Genomic DNA, 21612 nt, shown 5'->3' with positions numbered 1-21612 from the left:
TACTTGAATATAAGCTTTATTATATTTTTGATAATTAGGCACACAGTTTCAAGCACTTAAGTATTTTTAGGGGCTATTGTTTATCCATTAATCACAGATTTAAACTATTAGCTAGGTACAGAAGTTAACATCCTGTTGGTGAATATGTACTGAATGGACAGAGAAAAGCCAAACACAAGTGTACGATGTTTACACGACTCCTCACAATTAATTCTATTTAGACTTAAACAGTGACAGTGGAAAGTCTAATTATAGACCAAATCATCTTCAGGAACTGTAGCTAGGTTCAGAATATTTCCAAAATAGAAAATTTCAAGAAGCAAGTTGTTCCTGGTCTCCTAAATGGTCTTAGAAGCAACTCTAAAGAGGCTCTGCATTTATTATTTCATTTCAGAATTAATCCAAATGTCTGACTCAGTATAGAGCTCAATCCAATGACTGTCTCAAAACCAGGAAACGGTCTCGGCCTACCTGGTCTAGACCTTCACTGCTTGGGTACTATGAAAAACAAGAGGGGCTGGGGATATAGCCTAGTGGCAAGAGTGCCTGCCTCGGATACACGAGGCCCTAGGTTCGATTCCCCAGCACCACATATACAGAAAACGGCCAGAAGCGGCGCTGTGGCTCAAGTGGCAGAGTGCTAGCCTTGAGCGGGAAGAAGCCAGGGACAGTGCTCAGGCCCTGAGTCCAAGGCCCAGGACTGGCCAAAAAAAAAAACAAACAAAAAAAAAACAAGAAGTTCTTATTAAAGAGCTGGTACTATTGCTAGATTTGATAGATACTGGAACTTCATCAACAAGTGTACAATTTATTTTTCTCTAGTTTGTGTGTGTGTGTGTGTATGTTTGAGGGATCAAAACAAAAGAGTACTAAGGCATATTCTCAGCCCTCTCTGATATTTTAAAATATTTGAATGCAAATTGGCTTTATCACTAAGAAAGAAGCACCCTATCTTCTTACCGGTAGTGCCAAGAAAAAGAAGTGTCATGATCCAGTATGCCCAAAACAAGACAAGAGCAAAGAAGGTCCAGAAAGGCTGGAAGACAAGCAGTGGCAGGTGGATGAAGACCTTGCCAGCCACGTGGAACAAGGCAATGGTGAGAGCAACACGTTTGCGCATGACCAGCATTATCAGGAACAAGATAACCTGAAGGGAGAGAAGACAGGGCAAGGGTCTGGTTACTCTTCTAAGCAATAAAAGCAGAACGAGCAAATGGTGAAAACCTTTAATTAGTAATTTTACTATAATACTTAAATATTGGATATTATATATATGTATTATTGACACAATACATATTGTTAAGAGACAAATTTGAGCTCACGCCTACATTCCTAGCTACTCAGGAGGTTGAGATCTGAGCCAGTCAATTCTAAGCCAGTCCAGGCAGGAAAGTCCAGGAGAATTTTACTTACAATTAAACACAAAAGCCAGAAGTGAAGGCATGGCTCAAGTGGTAGAACATTAGCCTTGAGCAAAATAGCTCATCCACATGCCTAGGCCAGTTCTGGCATGTGTGTGTGTATATGTATGTGTATGTGTGCACACACGCACACACACACACACACATACACGAGATATTTGAGAGAAAAATCTAGGAAAATAATTAATGAAAGAAAAAATGGAATGATAATATTTCCTACCATGCTATTCTACAGTAAGGAGAATAGTTTTAAAAAGTAATTATGTCATCCTATGACAATAAGAAATAAGTTCTTATTAGCAAATGAGATAACGTAAATATTCTAGGTGAACACTTGTCTCAAAAAAGCAGAGGAGGGGCTGGGAATATGGCCTAGTGGCAAGAGTGCTTGCCTTGTATACATGAGGCCCTGGGTTCGATTCCTCAGCACCACATATACAGAAAATGGCCAGAAGTGGTGCTGTGGCTCAAGTGGCAGAGTGCTAGCCTTGAGCAAAAAAGAAGCCAGGGACAGTGCTCAGGCCCTGAGTTCACGGCCTAGGGCTGGCCAAAAAAAAAAAAGCAAAAAAAAAAAAAAAAAAAAAGCAGAGGAGATACAGTGGCACATGCTGATAATCTTATCTACTTGGGAGGTTGAAATCTGGAGAAGCGTGGTTCAAGGCCAGTCCAGGAAAAAAGGCTAGCAAGACTACATCTCAACAGGGCTGGGAATGTGGCTTAGTGGTAGAATGCTTGCCTAGTATACATGAAACCCTGGGTCCAATTCTTTAGTACCACATAAACCAAAAAGGCCAGAAGTGGTGATGTGGCTCAAGAGGCAGGGTGCTAGCCTTGAGCAAAAAGAAGCCAGGGACAGTGCTGATTTCAAGCCCCAGGATTGGCAAAAAGAAAAGGAAAGGAAAGAAAAGACTCCATCTCAACAAACAAGTTGGGTGGTACATGTCTGAATTCTCAGCTGGGCAGAAATGGTCCAAGACCAGCCCCAGTTAAAAAAAAAAAGTGAAACCCTATCCAAAAAACTAAAAACAGGCAGGGCTATGACTCAACAAGTAGAGCACCTTTGTAGAAAGCAGGAGGCTCTGAGTTCAAACCCACAGTACTGCAAAATGTTCTTTAAAGAAAAAGAAGACAAAAGGAAAAAAAAAAAAAAAAAGGAAACAGCAAACCGAGTGAGAAAACTGTTGCAACAGAGCACTCATCAAGTAGAGAAGCCTGCAACATACATCTAGTGGCACTATAACACTGTAGGAGACATTTTCTCTAATGGAGATCAGGGTTGGAATGCAAAATCTACAGGCGAAGTTTCAGTTCCATCAGTTCTCTTCTGCAAATAAAAACACAGCACCAGAAGACATCTGAGCTATACTCACAGTGAACACTGTAGCTGAAATGGCATAGATCAAGAGGGCCCGAAGATTGTCCTCAGCTATCTGAAGCTGCTCAGGAATAACTGCCTCTTTGGGAGACTTCCTTTGCTTTGCATATAGCCACCACAGTACACCCGTGCCACCTGGAGACAAAAAAATAAATCTAAGTTTTTGTAAATATAATGCAATATAAATGCTCAATTTGCTAGACTTACCCTCCACCATGAGGCTAACACTGGCTGCCCATTCCCTGTGAGGGATGGATATGTAACTATTTTGGCAGCATAAAGGGAGTATTGACTAGTTCACTATCCCACTAACATTATTTATAGGAAGCACACTGAAAGATTTGGTAAGTGCTTCATGGAAAAGATGGTAATTTACTCCAAATGTATTTATCATTGGTTCTGAAGAGCCAGGAAAAACAGATATCATGCCAGGTGCTGGTGGTTCATGCCCATAAATCCTAACTGCTTAGGAGGCTAAGATCTGAGGATCATAATGAGAAGTCAGCTGAGACAGGAAGGTCCATGAAACTCTTATCTTTAACTACCCAAAAAGCTGGAAATAGAACTGTGGCTCAACAGGTAGAGTACTAGCCTTGAGGGAAAAAAGAAGAGCTCAGGGACAGTTCCCAAGCCCTGAGTTCAAGCTCCAGGACAGGAACAAAAAATAAACAAATACATTTTTTTTTAAAAAAGAACAAAACAACCAGATACCTCTGAAAGGAATTGGTAGCCAGTAAGAATTTCCCAATCCCCACTCTCACTAATAATGGAGCTTATATAGTAATAGAGGGAAAAATAAGAAATATGTACTATATTAAATCTAACAGGGAAAAAAATCTAGTAAGAAGCATATGGCTTAGTTTAGAAAGGTATTGCCAGTTATATGTAACTTTGACAGCAAGGCCTCGCTGAGAAGATAACATCAGAGAAAAAAATAAGAGAAATCCACTGAAACTAGCCAGGAAGGTGTTCCAGGCAAAGGGTTGGCATGCTGAGATGGGAATTCACTTATTATGAGGGTCACAGAGATTGCTATTGGCTATATCAGTCAGCAATGAGGAAAGCAAGAGATGTGTAGCTGTGGCCTGGATCATGTTGTAAAGTTTTGGAGGCCATCGTAAGAAAGAAGACGCAGAATAGAGTTATATTGTGGGCTGGATAAGGTAAATGCCTTGAACATAAACTTGGGCTAAGATCTATGTACATCAACCTGACCACCATCCATATTCAAGGAAAGAATGAATAAGTCAAAGATCAAGTCTATATCCTATCTGTTGGAAAATACTAAGCATGAATTTTTCTTCTATTGCAGATGAGTTAAAGAAATCAAAATAATCTAGTCTATAAGGAATAGTTGTTCTCTTCTGGAATCTTAATTTCAGGAAATTGTTTGGAAAACTACTTAATACACTAAGAAAACAGAGGAAAATATGTTCTTGATAAGCAGAATTACAAATTTTAAGACAATATAAAATCTCAAAGAAAATAAAATGAGATGATGATGACATTAAGGAGGACTCTGTTCATGCATTAAACATCTGAATCTGTGCTAGGAACTGTGATGATCCGTTTATGGTTCAACCTAATTTAACCACTACAACATAACTAAATGAGTATTATTAATTCTACAAATGATAAAAATGAAATATAGGGAAGTTAAATAATGTGTGAAAAGTCACATGTAGTAAGTAGCAGAGCTGTGAATCAAGTCTAGAGTTATTATAAAAACTATCCATCTAAACACAGCTAGATAGTAAGCTATAAACTGAGATGAAAAAATGGCTAGGAGAAGAACCACAAATGAATCTACATACACTAAAAGTGAAATAACAAATTTAGATCCTCATGGCATAATCAGATAAAGAACTGATGGTGGGGAAAGCTGACAATGGTGAAAATGAACTAAAGAGCTCTTTCTGAATATAAATAAAAATGACAAATACACTGAAATGGTAATTCAGAAAATTATAGTTGAAAAATGAACATGGACCATAAGAAAAATTCCACTGAAACATAAATGATACTCAAATATAGAAATAAACAAACAACAAAAATAAAGTAAGAATTGTAAAAGATCTTTCCCCAAAAGATCAGAGGCAAACTGAAGAACAAGATTAAATAAAATTTTTTTTCATGGTACTGGAGATTGAACTCAGGACCTCCACTTGAGAGCCAAACCTTCAGTAAAGAATAAGCAAACCAACAAACAAAAAACCCTTTAAATGATAATCTTATATTAAAAACATCTAGATGAAATGGTTTATGGGCAAAGGAACAAAATTTAGATGGGTGTTTTAGTTCTCTGAAGTAGAAGCACACTGTGCCTTAAGTTTATACCTAATGAATTCAAAATTCACAAGTGAAAGTGTAGACAATCTTCGATTAGGAAGACTTGGGCAAACACAGAACCCACAAGTCCTTTGCAGATGAATTATAGCTAATACAAAGATGAACCTATCTAAGAATTCAAGAACGAAGGCTTAATGGTTGGACCAGTATTTATCACTAAAATTAGTCCAGGAAAACTGAAATATAAATATAACTTCTCAAGGCAAAGATAAACAAATGGTGAAATATATTGTATGTGAAAACATATGTGTGTGTGCGTGCGTGCGTGTGTGTGTGTGTGTTTTGATGTGTGTGTTATGATGTGTGTATTAGGGCTTGAACTCTGGACCTTGTGATTCTTGTTTGGCTCTTTTGCTCAAGGCTGGCACTTTCCCACTTGAGCTACACCTCTACTTCTGAAAATAATACTTTAACTTTAATAACCTGTGATTCCTTTAACTAGGATTGAAAAGTGAGAGTAAGGGGAAGGAAATTAAGAGATAAAAGGAAGAAAAGTTAATGCTAAGATTTAAAAAGATAGGAAAAAGCAATACACACCATTTCTACCTTCAACAACCATAGAATTCTAGATTGTTTTCTGAATATGTATAAATTATCATTTGTAAAATATAATATATATCGTTCAAAGCAAGGATAAAAAGTGAGAAAACAGGAGTTTACATAAAAAGATAGAGAAAAAATATAAAAGCATCAAGTATCAGAAAAACATGAAACGTAAAACTGACATCAGCCATGCTAGATAGGATTGCAAATGAAGGGAAATAAATTCCATTCCCTAGAGAATTTCATATTCCTATTTTAAAACTTTAAGTAAATAATGTATATTCACATACACATACAAGGAGAAAAGGCCAACAAAGGTGAAATGAAGAGGAGGAAATATACTTATGAAATCTGTAAGGCAAAAATAAGCACTCTTTTGTTGCCAGTCCTGGGGCATGGACTCAGGGCCTGAGCACTGCCCTAAAATAAGCACTTATTAAGGAAAAGTTAACAGCATTTGAAAATAAAATTTTAATTTCTCATTTTTATGTGTAACTATTTGTTATGAAATCCAATGAGGCAAATATATATACACAGCATAAGACAGGGTATGATGGAACAAGACAGGATAGATAAATAAATAGCTTACCAAGAGAACCCAGTATGACCAGAATTGTTAAGATCCACACAAGGACTCTTGATATATACCTGATTATCACCATCAAAATCATGGATAGAACTGCAGGGGAGATAAATAGAGAATAAATAGAATATTATGTGAAAACAGGAGAATATTAAGAGCAATACTTTCAATTGTTTTTTTTCCCCAGGAAAATAGTACGTTGTGGCTATTGACAAGTTTGTAACTACCTCTTAGGAAAGAAAAGTGGCTGCTCTTGCATTTGGATTTTGCTACTTGTACCTCTTAAATAGCATCTTGAAACCAAAGACATCTATCTGTGGGCTCCTACAGTACAGAAAAGAAGACATGCAAATGCATATGGTGACTTAAAAACAGCAGAGAAAAGTTGTGATTCAACACAGGGAAGAGAGCAGACATGCACACACACACACACACACACACACACACACACACACACACACACCAGTACACAAAGTAGAGACAATGACATGTCATGGTAGTGACAAGAAAAATGATCACATGTAGACAGAGATCAGATTAATTAGTGCTACACTATCTTGAGTGATCTGTAGATCAATTTCTTTGATGGTTAATCAATACACTAACTAGATGGCATGTTATCTTTATTGGACATTTTTTTTTCCTTTAACTACAGAATTCCAATGGAGTGTCTGACCCTACAGGATAATATCCTGAAGCCACCGAAGCCAAAATCCCTTGAACAATTTCCTTTCTGACTGACGTCTTCCCTCAAAAATCAGCAAAACTTAGTTTAAGTTTCTTGGCCATCTCCTTTACCTGTTCCAAACTGAGTCCTAATGTGTTAAGAGTCATGTGTACAATTCTCAAAAAAGAGATTTAACCTTTGTAATGTATATATAATTTTGCCAGTCATGGGGCTTGAACTCACCCAGGGCCTGGTTGCTGTCCCTGAGCTTCTCTGTGCTCAAGGCTAGTACTCTACCACTTGAGCCAAAGTGCCACTTCCGGCTTTTTCTGTTTATGTGGTACTGAGGAATTGAACCCAGGGCTTCATGCATGCTAGTCAAGCACTCTACCATTAGGCCACATTCCCAGACCTGGGATTAAATTTTTGAAATAATAATCTATAAAATGACTCTAAAGGTCTATTTTACAAGCAAATGAACAAAAATGTCTTGGGCTTATGCAACATTCTTTTTTGTGTGGAGGCAATATTTGCAAGTGCTCTACCACTCTATCCGCTTCTTTTCCACTTTTAGGTATTCTTCAGATAGGGTCTTGAAGTTTTTTCCCCAGCAATCCCTGAGTAGTGATCTTTCTGCTTTCACCTTTTCTATAGCTGGAATTATCAGCAAGCCCCACCACACCTGGCCTTATGCCAGAATCTTAATCCTCAAAATCACTCTAATAAATGAAATTCCAATGAAAGAAATCACAGCATTACTGTCTCACATTTTATTTTTTTCCAGTACTAAAGTTTGAACTCAGGGCATTGTACTTATTTGACATTATTGCTCTCAGCTGGCATTCTACCACCTGAAACATGCTTCTAGCCTGGCATTTTGATAGTTAATTGAGATAGTCCTTTAGATGTTTTTTTTTTTTTCCTCTCTGTCCAGGTCTCAGCCTTCTGAGTAGCCACCAGCATATGGCAATTATCACTATTTATAAGGTTTAAGTTTTAATTTTGGTCACAGGATCCAACCATTTCAGAAACCAAATAATTTTTATAAAAAGACTCAATCAAATCTCTTTGGGCCATTTGCAAAGCCAAGTAAGTAATTAGGATCTGTGTCTAGGAATATTATGAAAGTACTCACTTTTGGAATAAATGTACAGGAACGAAAAACAGATGGGAGCCCTTCAAATATCACAGAATTAGATTTTCATATGGACAGCTTTATTTCAATTGAGTCAAGTACTACCTATGCAAAAAGAAAATACTCTCTAATGACAGGAAAGATGGAAATACAGCTTGTATATTATTCTCAATGACTATAATTTCGGTTAAGAGAAATGATTACTGAATTTACTTACAGAATAAAAGTTATTAGTTTCCTATTAATTTTCTCCTCCCAACTAAGAATACTTATAAATTCAAATATGCCCTCATACAGTTCTAGAATAACATGGAGTTTTCATCTCAAAAGGTTTGTTTGATTCTATATTATCTATTTGCTGACCAGAAAATTCAATAACTAACAAATGGAGATTACTGGAGCAATAAAACAGAAATGACAAAATTCAAAAGTAATGTTATCAGAAATCTGTGTTCTTAGATAAAAATATATAAAAGAATATGAGGTCTCTTTTATAAGTATATATACCTTTTGGAATTGTATCTAAAAAACAAGGGGTTGTTGATTCATTGAAAGAAGACTCCTGCTAGCATATTACAGTTAATCACTGGCTTAGTAACCCAAGTTAGGGAAAACACTAGTTTTCTCCAATGAAAGAAAAAAGAAGGGAAATGGGTTTCAGATGTATTTACATACTTCTTATGTGCATATTTTAACAATATATAATCTGAAACAATAATGTAAGCTATGGGAAGTTAAACATTTAACAAGTATCCCAGTTGTATTCATACTTTGGCTAAAAGAACAGTGTTCTACTGCAGTACTATGCAATAGCTAATAATGAGAAAAACAATTACCTAGTGATAACAAGCAAAGTCCCAATATAATTTCTTTGCTGGTCATTACTCCACTAATCAGCCTGTGTAAGACACTATTGTCACTGACAAAGGTGATCAGGGCCTCTGCAAACTTGGCATAGCAGGAAATGTTCACAGGAGCACAGCGATGGAAGAATGGAATAGGTGCACTGGTGACACAAGAAAAAAAAATCAGAAAAAAAATTACTCCTACTTAATATAAATGCCACATCAAACACACAAATGAAAGGTGAATATGGCCGCAATACACTCCACCCTCCACATGTCATTATGGGAGCTTAGAGCTGTGTTGTTTAATGCTATGAAGATGACTGTTATGGGCAGTGAGGCAAATTTTACCAAAAGCTTTATCAGGGAGGGTGGAGTGCATTTCCCAACAGGAGACATTACCCTCCCCTTCTGAAAAGAAATGCACATGTACATGTACACACACACACAGAACTACCAGAAACAAAACAAAACCAACTCCTCAGCCTGCACTTCTGCAGGCTAAGGGCAGATGACAAAGCTTAAGAACATATACGTCTTTGAACTGAAAACAAATTTTTGCCATAAGCAAGTTAAAAGTAAAAAAACATGCATGCTTTTCTGTGAAATGTGCCACTATGAATAGAATGTTTCCTCTAACAAAGCAGCATACAAAACCTCAGATTAATAAGGTTATTTAGGGTACAAGATTATTAATACCTCCCATATAAAGACAGTCATGCCAAGACGTTAACATACAGAGATGTGCAGTTACTTAAGACAATGGCCGTGAGTACTAATACATAGAAGTGCTTAAGATGTAGTAATACAACAGGGAAAATGATTTCTAATGTGATGATGATGGTGGTGATGAAGAGGAGGAGGAGGACAAAGAGGAGGAGGACATTTTTGACTAAAGATAATATGTAAAAACGGCTAGGGATGTGGCTCAGAGGCACAATGCTTGTCTTGCATGTGTAGTAAAGTTCTGGGTTCCATCCCAGTATCATACACACACACACAAAAAAAAAAAAAAAGAAAGAAAAAGAAAAAATTACACATACAATGGGAACAACAGCATAAAAAAAAGAACATCAAAAACGTAAAAAAATATTAAACTTGGAGTCATTATTCTAGGCTATTTTCCTTTCTTTAATATCTTACTAATAATCCAAGATTAAAAGTGCCCATAAATAGAGGGAAAATAACGATGCCAGAGGCTCATGCCTGTAATTCTAGCCACTCAGGAGGCTGAGCTACAAAGATCACAGTTCAAAGCCAGCACAAACAGGAAAGTCTATGAGACTCTTATCTACAATTAGTATTCTAAAAAGCCAGAAGTGGAGCTGTGGCTCAAGTGGCAGAGCACTAGCCTTAAAATGATTTATCAGGGACAGGGACAGCTCAGGGGCAGTGCACAGGCCCTGAGTTCAAGCCCTATAACTGGTACAAAAAGCGGGGAAAATAACTATTATTTGTTTAACATAACTGACCAGGCTTTCATGGACTATTTTTTTATTTTGTGTAGGACTATCACTATGTATGAGCTGTCATATGAGAGTTGATTTGTAATTCTAACTTCGAATTCTGAGAGGACAATGCAGATTTAATCAATGACAGCATTGCAAATCCGGGACCATAACGAAGCTGCCTTCAGTAGTGACTTCCTAGGTTTCTAGGAGAGACCATAAGTAGGTCCATGTGCAATTGTACATGTGGGTGTGAATTAAATGTTAAAATTTGGCCATCATTAACATCCATGTGCTCATATCATCAGAGCTGTACATGAGGTTATGAGCAGCAAATCTAATATATCTCACTGGATGACCTCAGTGTGTCCTTATTTTTGACTGGTATTGTACTTAGGTCCAATTAATAGAAAAGATGACAATGATTGGACACAAAAATCCAAGGTTTCTAATCTCAGCAAAACAACTTTGTATAACCTGAAGCAAAAATGCTGCCTTTATTGCCTTCCTCAAAAACTATTTCTTTTCAAATAACAACAGTGAACTATGTGCTGATTGTCCATGTTAGTAAATAAGTAGCAGTGGTAACAAGAATAAACAACTTCTTCTGTGCTGTTATATTTTGTAATACAAAAGTGTTAAAAATGTAGCCTTACCTTAGTTATGCTTCAGTGAAATGTATCCAAAAATCACGATGTAGCAATGTGATGTGAATATACATTAAAAAATGATTCCTGGCTGTGCATTTACGTTTATCTCCAAAATGTCTAATTAGGGAAAGCGAATGCCAAAGATCTAGCATTTTCATTAAAAACCACAGAAAGGGAGGGCATTATGAGTGGTGCTTAAATTACTCATAATTCCAGGTATACAAGTCATGGCTTTATTGACTAAAAGTTGTGTCACTAATGATGTAAAAGGGTGTTAACTTATTATTATTATTATTTTGGTGTGCGTGTGAGGGGGTTGATACTCTGGTCATCAATTCATGGCTTGCCTCATGCTTGACTAAGCTATAAGCCTAATCCTTTCTTACTTTTAGGTTTTGTTTTTTTGTTGTTGTTTTTTAGTTAGGATCTTGTGTTTTTCCCAGGGGAAGCTTTAGACCACAATCTTCCTTATGTTCTGGGCAGCTAGGATTACAGTTATGAAATTCCATACCAAGTTTTTTGGTTGAAATGGGGTCTCGCTGACATTTTTTTTGGCCTGGGCTGGGCTCAAACCACAACAATGCTGATCTCTGTCTCCCCAGTAGCTGAAATTGCAGGTGTGCAACACCATGCCCAGCTCTACAGAGCACTTCCAAATGAAGCCTGACATTCTTCAAAACTAAAATCCTCGTGGTTCCATAATTACATATGCATCTCCATCTTCATTCTGTCTATACCTTACTCTCTTGTCTCTGACATACTCTCTCCTAAACTCACTAGCCACACGCCTTGAAAACAAAATATATCCATCTTAAGGGAACTGCTATCTTTTTTTTTTTTCAATTTATATGTCCAAAAGTTGTATCCCTAAATGATATAAAAGGATGACCGAAAGTTGTATTTCTAAATGATATAAAAGAGTGTTAAAGTACGGAACACTTTTTCTTGCAAGTGTGGGTGGTTAATACTAAGGTCTTGAATTCGGTCAGTTTTCTTGGTCCTGTGCACTCACTGCCTTTTTTCCCAGCAGATATTGGTAAAGGGCCCCAAATTCTCCTACTACTATACAGCTGCCTGTGCACTGTCTCACTCTGTTAGCTGCAAGGGCAGGAATGATACTAGGTAAGTCTCTTCAGACCACCACCACCTACTACCATCCAACATCATCCAAGAGCTCACCAATAAGCCAGTAACTCCAAGTTACAAAGGAGCACAATAACAAGCATTTTCAGTATTTTCCTCTCCCAAGTTGATTTGAAAGAAAGGATTGTATTTCCATTAATTTCTAATGTTTTATTTCTATTTAGGAGGAATGACTGGGTAAGATCTCAGATCTTATTCTTTCTAGTCATTGTTTATACTGTCTATAAACACTTGGGTAAATGGGAAGAATAGTTTCATAAGTGTTCTTCAAAGAACTGAGGCAAAATAACCATCTTTATACTTTACAATTCAATCTATGTCAGTTCTTTTTTCTCTCTAAAGACAGTGCTAAGTTAAAAGGCATAAAGTTAACATAAGCCGATCAAATGCACTGTTCAACTCAGGCAAATTCGGTTCCTAGTTATAAAAATAACAGAAATAGAAGGCAAATAAAAGACGAGACAATATTGGGCACATTCAGAAATGAAATACTCAGCTTTGAAGTGGAGAACACACATTCTGTTGTTTATCAACTCTGACTCACATGGGGTTTTGATGCCTGAGTTATTTTTTCTTACTTATTACTATTTTGGGACTGTTGGCAATTAGAACCCAAGGCCACAGTCACACTGAGTGAGCATTGAGCTCTGACATGGGGTTACATGTCCCAGTCCCTCAATGTATTTTCTTACATATATTTACATATATATATATATATATATGAAATATGGCACTGAAATGGCTTGCTGTACATTTCACCATTTAAATCTCATTTTGATGTAATGCATTTAAGATAAATTTGCTAATCCCATATACCTCTGTGAACATAGGAGAACTAGTATATGGGATCATTTCTACTTTAAGCATCTAATCTTAATAACACAGTCGGTGCTTCTTAATTACGAAGACAGCATAAAATATTCTGTTTATAGTGAGCTTTTCTATCTTTCAAAGCCCACACAATAGCGAAGCTTGAATTAGTCAATGTGGTTTCATTGAGAGCTAATCCTGTTTTACATTATTGAAACATTACCCAATAAGAACAAAATGAATTCATAATGAGTATTTAAAGATTAAAACAACATTAATCACTCATTGGCAAATTGTATGTTACCTTGGTAATCATACTGCCCATTTGCCTTTAAGTCCAGATTATCACAGTGAAAAAGAGCTCCCTACAGTATAATGACAAACAGTGCCTAATATCCCTTGTCCATATGCCTTCTCTGTCTCATATAATTATTTTAGGACCTAAGGTCTGTGTCTCATATAATTATTTAAGGACCTAAGGTTAAAAAGGAACAACTACCAGTGTTCTGTGGCTAAAAGCATTAATTAAGAAAGAATATCAGCTGGGCACCAGTGGCTCATACCTGTAATCCTACCTGCTCAGGAGGCTAAGATCTCAGTATGGCAGTTTGAAGCCAGCTCAGGCAGGAAAACCCGTAAGACACTTATCTCTAATTAACTACTCAGAAAAAAGCTGGAAGTGGTGCTGTGGCCTAGGTGGTAGAGTGCTAGCCTTGAGCAAAAGGAGCTCAGGGGCAGCACCCAGGCCCCAAATTCAAGGCCAAGAGAGACAAAGAGGGAGGAGAGAGAGAGAGAGAGAGAGAGAGAGAGAGAGAGAGAGAGAGAGAGCGAGCAATAAGGAATATAGCAAGATCTCTATAGCATATGAAAATTAGGAATAAATAAGTCCAGAAGACCAAAGACTAATGGAAATCTAGAATGCTTTTATACATTTCAACGTTTTTTTTGTTCTTTTTAAAGTATTAGGGACTGACTTTAGGGTCTTGACTCAACAGGAAGGCGCTCTACTACTTGAGCTATGCCTCCAGCCCCTTTTTAACACTAGGAAGGTAGGGGCTTGTTTTATACCTCTGCTGCAACTTTCCTATTTATGCTTCTCTCATCACTGGGGAGAGCAGGTACACCACACCCAACTACTGTGCTTCCTCTGGGCTGGGATAACAGGAACGTGTTACCATATCCAGTCTCTGGTTGAAATTGAGTCTCAAAAACTTTTTCCCCGGCCTGACCTCAAGTTTTTGCCACCCCTGCCCCTAGTCCCCAACCCTAACTGTGTTACCAAGCTGACAAGATTCTGGATTCAAATTCATTTGCACAACAGTTGTGTGGCCTTGGGTAACTTATCCCCTCTCATCTTCCATCTCTTTATCCTTGAATTAGGAGCAATAGGTATACAGGTTCTATGAAAGTTATATGTGGGTGTATATATGAGAGCCTTACTATGTTGGCTAGCACACAGTAAATGATTTGTAAATGTTAACTTACCCTTGATTCCTCTACTTATTTCCTAGCACCTAGAAAATTTTCTAGCACTCACAGGAATCCAGATAAATGATGGATAAACTGAACTTCTGTAACCCATTTCTGTGGTCGAAACAGACTCTCTAGTACAGCACTCAGATTAGCCACTCTATATTTTGCTACCATGCTGGGCACTTCACTAATAAAGAGTTTTGAAAAGTATTCCATTTCTGTAGATTTGATTTTAAATGCTCTTAGAAATAGTAAGTATTTGGCTATTAGATATCATTCATGTTTTACTGTAAGTTAATTTACAATTGTTTTCTTTAATAGGCAATGATTTCAGCTTCAGGTCTCTGGGTACCCAGGGAGGTTGAGTCAAAGGGAAAAGTCCTAGAAGTAGGGAAAGACGTACCTCCTAAGCCAGGTAGCAAGAACAATAATGGATATTTAACATGTTATCTTCCTTAAGTCTAGAAATAAACTTACAAGTATGAACTACCCATGGTTTTACGCACACATACACACACACACAAAAAAAAAAACTTGAGAGAACTTGTTCAAACTGAGAAGAAACACAAGGTGGCTTATTCATGCTCAGATTCTTCTAGATTCAAAATACTTGTTCATATTCCTCTATCCTACTAGGATGCTCCAAAGGTAAAGAAGGTGAAACAGATGTTGAAGAGTGCATGGATACATCACTTTGGCTTAATGCTGACCTTTTGGCATTTAAAAAAAAAAAGTTTAACAAGGGACAGATATGGTGTGCCCCTGCCCCCCTCAATAACCCCAGCTATTCTAGAAGCGGAGATGAGAGAATCATGGTTCAAGATCAGCCCAGAGAAAAAAGCAGATCTTATCTAGAAAGAAATAAAGAAACAAGGGCTAGGGGGATAGATCAAATGACAAACTGCTTGCAATGGCCCTAAGTTCAAACCTCAATACTACAGGTAAAGTAAGTAGGTAGATAGGTAGACAGACAGAAAGATAGGTAGATAGATAGACAGACGGACAGACAATTTCAGGACAAGGGCCTAATCTTTGGAAAGCTAATACCCACACCCTATGTGTGGAATGGGGTAGTGTCAAGTTTTTATTATTATTATTAATTAGACATTTTTTCTTTTATCCCTTAACTTTGTTTTCCAAATATTACTCATCTTTGTTATTTACCAGATATGAACTGGCCTACTTTCTGTTAACTGTTTCTTCTCTTTTGCTTTCCAATGGGCTTAGTTCAGACAAAAATGGGAGGTGCTAAAATAAGTAAAACATGGGAACTTACAAATATTGCTTAAACAGAAGAGTGAATTTGGAAAGATCCAGAAATTATTTTAGTGAGTACAAGATGACTTTGTCAGAAGCCATGTCTGCCCATCATGAAAACTTAATGACCCTAATCCTATGCTTTGTCTTTTCATGAAGGAGGATGCTGTGTGTGTGTGTGTGTGTGTGTGTGTGTGTGTGTGTGTGTGTGTGTGTAGTGAGTGCACACATGTGATATGCATGTAGTCAAAACTGAACACTGAAGATAACCAGAAATAACCAACATGGTTAGGATCAGAGGTGGAGGCAAATTCACAGTGTGTGTGAGCCAGTCTTTTATCATCACTCCCCCACCCCACAATTATACGGGAGCAGTGACTTTTCTAGTTACTCTTTCATAATAAGTTTGGGCTTTGAAAGAATGACTGTACATTCAAAGTATATATCTAAAACAAACTAACAGTTTGGTAGATAAGCATATACAGCTTTGCTTGTTTTTGTTTTTGCAGTAATAGGATTTGAACTCAGGGCTTCATGCTTGCTAGGCAGGTACCCTACCACTTGAACGTTGCTTGAAGTCTTTTTTGAGACAGGGTCTCACTTTTTGCCTAGGCCAACTAGGATGGAAACTCACCACATTTATGCTTCCTGCTGTAATCTAAGAGCACACACGTGCCACTTCATCCAGCAATTGCTGTGATGGGGTTTTACGAACTTTTTGCCTATGCTGAACTCAAACCACAATCTGCCCAATCTCCACTTCCCAAGTAGCTATGATTGCCAGTGTGAGGCACTGGCTCCTATCTGTTTCTTGCTTTTCTACCAACAAATTTTCTCCAGTGACTAAGGAAAGACCTCCTTTGCTTTATTGTTGCAGCCTCCCTAAAGTTCTTCACATTCATGAATGTAGTCTCCGTAACTGCTGGTATAAAGCTATAATTTTTAGATCCTTCTTACTGAGTATCTTTTTAAATCATTCTTTTACTTTTATGTCTATAGGCTTTAAATTTTGATTTCCAGCAACTACTTAACAAGATTCAAAGAGCTGGAAATCAATTTAACTGATATATCTTTTTCTGCCTTTCCAACAGAAAATCTCCAATTCAAGTCAATAAAGCACAAGTTATAGCCGTAGGTACGCATAAAGAAAGTAGACATGATCTACTTTCATGTTTTCAAATCTCAAAAATTTTTACCTAGTAACTCACTATACTATATTGAGATATAATAAAGCTAGCATAGGGTCAGCTTTCCAGAAAGGTTCTCATGTTACATACTAGGGCACTTAAGATCAAACATCCTCCCAAGTACATATGTGCATTCACATGCATAAATACATGCATACACATAGATGTAATTCTTCGGATATATTCTAAAATGCTAGAGGATTCATATTTTTAAAAAATCTATAATTGTAAAATTAACTTATTATTACTGTGATATCCTTTCAACACATACTTCTTGCTTCATCTTTGTATCTATTATATGCAGTCAGTGCTTAATAAATATTTACTGAATAAAACTTTAGACAGGGTATACAACCTATAATAGAGAATATACCCAAAGAAATAACTTGAAACAATCTATGGAGAATAATCTTTGCCATCCATTCTAAGTTTACAGAGTAAAATTTAAAATATCATCCCAGTAAGAACTACTAAGATCAATATCAAAAGAGCTTTAGGGACAAGTTCCAAGGGTTCATGCTTGTAATTCTAGCTACTCAGGAGGCTGAGATCTAAGGATAGCAATTTGAAGCCAGCTCAGGCAGAATAGTCAATAACACTCTTATGTCCAATGAACCACCAAAAAGTGGGAAGTGGAGCTGTGGCTCAAGTGGTAGAGTGCTAGCCTTGAGCAGAAAAACTAAGGGAAAGCTCAGACTGTTTGTTGCAGACTTGACAATGGTTCAGCACTTTTGTGTACTTATAGAAATGATGTCATGGAAAGTTTTTAAAAGAAAATTTAACTGAGAATAAGAAAAGTTATTTGTATATGCATTTTTGAAAAAGATTGAAAAGCACAAATGTATATTCCTACTTTAAATGTTGTAGTACAAGTATTGGGCTTGGGCAGCAGCTTTCAGTAAGTGATTATTTCCTGAAAATAACATGTGTGGTATAATATTTACCTATAAGAACAAAAGTCACAAGTAAACAACTTTGCAATAAGATTTACCTCGCTGGAACTGGTAGTTTGGGGCAAAGAACAGAAGATTTTGAAGATGTGGTATACTCAGAGGGCTTCAGATTGTAGTTACATAGTGCTGAGCCTGTTAAAAGGAAAGTTAAATGTTAGCAGGCAGAACAGAAAGAGCAGCATCTCAGTGGTTCTCATTAGTTTTAGATGTTCAGGTTAACATATTCACCTTGCAAGCATTACACAACTCATAAGAATCTGAGTTGTACACATATGTACACATATTTTATTGATGTTCATTACAATAAAGTACCAGAATGATTTTTATTGTGTATCTGCCATATGTTGGGTTCTATGCAAGAAGATGTGGATGTGCAAACCACTTGCTATAATTTCATAAGGAAGGCATTATTACATCTATTTTACAGGAGGAAATGGAAGCGAAGAGTTAAGGTAAGCAACCTGCCTGAGATCACAGACCTAGGAAGCTGAGCTGGGATTCAGCTCCACATCTCTGACTACATAGCCAATGCTCCAGTGTGCATTCTCTCATTCCCACACTGTCCATTAATAAATATTTATAACACTGCATACAGCATACACATTCATATAATACATCACTTCTTATTTGAAAACAAGGAACACTCTTAACTGTAAATCAACTAAAAAGATTGATAAAAGTGATCCACACTTTTCAAAGTATTTTTTAAATGGGCACTTATTTATTTCTGCTTTCATGTATTTTTATTACAAAGGTGATGTACAGAGGGGTTACAGTTCCCTAAGTCATATAGAGTACATTTCTTTCTGAACAATGCCATCCCTACCCTAGCTCTCTCCATTTCCCTGCCTCCCCACTCCTCTCAAAAACTGTATAGTTCATTTTCAACACAGTGTCTAGTGAGTGCCACTGCTGCATCTGTTCACCCTTTGTCCCACTATTTCTGTGCCCCCCATTACTCTCCCCCAAAGACAGATAAATGAACAAACAAAAAAGAAAACAAAAACAGCAACCATAAATTCAGCCTTGGATTGGTCCATTTTTTCTGATTATATGGCTATATAGACTTAAATAATATTGAATATTCAAATGGACACAGTCAACTAAATCTAGTGTGTATTATGTCACAGGCCTGTTCGCTTTCTATCATAGCTACTCAGACACCGGGGAGGTCACTATATAGTAGTAACTGCCGTAGAAACGAGGAGACCCAGACTCAGCTCTCATTTTGCGGTTCTCTCATGCATTAGCGCATGAACTGTTTATATATTTTGTTGAAGTTACTACCAGATTTTCTAATTTGTACAAATATTTTAGTTCCACATAAGACATTAGAGCTTTGCATTTGTTATGTTGATAACAGACTTTTACAATGTACCACCAAGAAGAATACAACAGGAAACTGAAGTGATAAACCGTGACACTAAGTTAGTTGTAGAATAGTCATGTGATCATGAGAAAAGGTGATTATAAGAGAACATGTCTTGAGGGATTTTTGGACAACAAAAACTAGCAGTGGATTTATTTCATTTATATCTTGCTTGATCAATCCAACTAATTTTTGGAAGGTCATAAACAGCCAGTTCATTCAACCATGTTCTCTGAAACTAGCAAACCACCTATTAGTATTTAAATAATGAGAACCATAATAACATACATAAATATAAGAAGCACACACTTGGGGCTGGGATATGGCCTAGTGGCAGAGTGCTTGCCTCATATAAATGAAGCCCTGGGTTCGATTCCTCAGCACTATATATATGTGTGTGTGTGTGTGTATATATATTTATATATATACACATATATACATTTATGTATGTGTATATATATCTATATATATACACATATATACATATATGTATACACACACACACACACACATATAAAGCCAGAAGTAGCACTGTGCCTCAAGTGGTAGAGTGCTAGCCTTGAGCAAAAAAATAAACAGTCAGGGACAGTGCTCAGGCCCTGAGTTCAAGCCCCAGGACTGGCAAAAAAAAAAAAAAAATAGAAGCATGCACTTTAACAAAAATAATTCAAGTGGCAACAAGGCAAAAAATCTTTTTGATAAATTCAATAGACTGATTTTAAAGTCACTTTTGACTGCCCTTTTTCATTTCAGTGAAATGCTTTAAAAATGAAGCATGTGGTCTGGGAATGGGGCAAAGTGGCACAGCACTTGCCTAATAGATTTGAGGCTCAGGGTTTGATTCCCAGCACAGGAAAACAAAACAAAATCAGAAAGAAAGTTAAGCATGAATATTAAGTATTTATCTCTTCTAAAAGAATTATCTCTCATGTTTGAAAATAATGTCACTAAATTCTATTTCTAGCAATTTTTGAAAGAACCTAACAGCAATGACAAGCACATATTTGAAATGAATTCTAAAACAGCTGGAAGACTTATTTTAGGATTGCTGATGGAAAAGTAAAGCAACTGTGCCAATAACAGCAGAGCAGCCAACATGACTGTCAACTTCTTGACCTGAATTGTCATCGTATTTCCTTCCATGTCCAAGCCAGAATCAATTTGCACAATACAAAAGACACTAACTAAAGCACTTTGTATGAGTGCAGCTCAACACATGGCTTCATCTGAATTCAGTGAGCACAATCTCCAGCCTAGCCCTTCCTTTATTTAAAAAAGGAGGTCAGCAGGTGCAATAGGGTGGAATTGTATACTTTCTCAGGGCAATACTCAATGAAGGGATAATAGCCTTATCTCTGATGGTCTTCTGGGACACAGGCCAATACTAAATAGATCCTGTACTAAAAAGATTAAAGGAAAAAGATCTTCACAATGCATTAGTAGCAACAATCCTCAGAAACTTTTCATACACAAGGCTTTCTGCTCAAAGAATTGATGGGCAGAAGAGGCACTAATAAAAAACACTAAACTAACACTATCATGGCAGTCTTTTCACTGTTGTTTTTCTTCTCACATTTATTAGTGAATGCATTTTCAGTGGACATTTTAAAAGTAGCATCTTTTTTTAAAACGGTGTTAGAATAAACAATACTGAGCACAGGTATTTGGACATAAAAAAGAGTAAGGTTTTCAGTTTTCCTTCAAACACAAAAGTATGTAAAAACCATATTTGAGTAATGAAAAGTCAAAAAACAAAAACAAAAGCTTATCTAAAGCACACCAGAGGCAGTCCAGGCAATTCAGCCAATGTTATTCAAAGGCTATCAAAATGAGCAATCTTAGGAACCTAAGTTGGGTATACAAACATTTATCACAGTAAATGGTTGTTACAGAACCCAGAATGTTTAACTACTACAATTTTTCAAATGTCCTATAATATTTAATTATTTATTCTTTAGCTCAGTATCAGTTATATGAACTACCCTAAGAGGTTCATTCCATTGCCACCCTCTAAAAACTATAGTGAAAAGAAAATTAAGTTAGGCTTCTGAGGCCTTGCAGGCAATCACTGGCATATCTACAAATAGAATTATTTACCTCAAGCCACTGTGTTTAAGAGTACAGTTAAGAAATAGTAGGCTTCCATGCAAAAATTACTGGTAAAGCACGTGTTCTACAGTGTTCTAAAACAAACAAACAAACAAAACAAAACCAGAGCTGGGCACCAGTGGCTCACGCCTGTAATCTTAGCTGAGATCTGAGGATCTTATTCAAAGTCAGCCCAGGCAAAAAGGTCTGTGAGATTTTTTGGCCAGTCCTGGGCCTTGGATTCAGGGCCTGAGCACTGTCCCTGGCTTCTCTTTGCTAAAGACTAGCACTCTGCCACTTGAGCCACAGTGCCACT

At 36.9% G+C, this 21612-nt stretch overlaps 1 protein-coding gene across 3 annotated transcripts in view; it reads right to left on the bottom strand.

The window, feature by feature from the left end:
- The window catches only part of Slc44a1 (solute carrier family 44 member 1), a 178094-nt gene that overhangs the window by 61366 nt on the left and 95116 nt on the right, over positions 1-21612 (bottom strand). For all 3 annotated transcript variants that reach the window (XM_048338435.1, XM_048338443.1, XM_048338454.1), the window contains exons 5-9: positions 17878-17971; positions 8910-9079; positions 6278-6367; positions 2792-2931; positions 961-1147 (exon numbers count right to left, since the gene is read on the bottom strand). In XM_048338435.1, the coding sequence (XP_048194392.1) occupies positions 961-1147; positions 2792-2931; positions 6278-6367; positions 8910-9079; positions 17878-17971 (681 nt within the window). The remainder of the gene's footprint in view (positions 1-960; positions 1148-2791; positions 2932-6277; positions 6368-8909; positions 9080-17877; positions 17972-21612) is intronic.

This window comes from Perognathus longimembris, chromosome 1 (assembly GCF_023159225.1).
Source record: "Perognathus longimembris pacificus isolate PPM17 chromosome 1, ASM2315922v1, whole genome shotgun sequence".
Taxonomy (NCBI): domain Eukaryota; kingdom Metazoa; phylum Chordata; class Mammalia; order Rodentia; family Heteromyidae; genus Perognathus; species Perognathus longimembris.
Note: the sequence above shows the minus strand (reverse complement) of the source record. Positions and strands in the feature narration are given on the sequence as shown.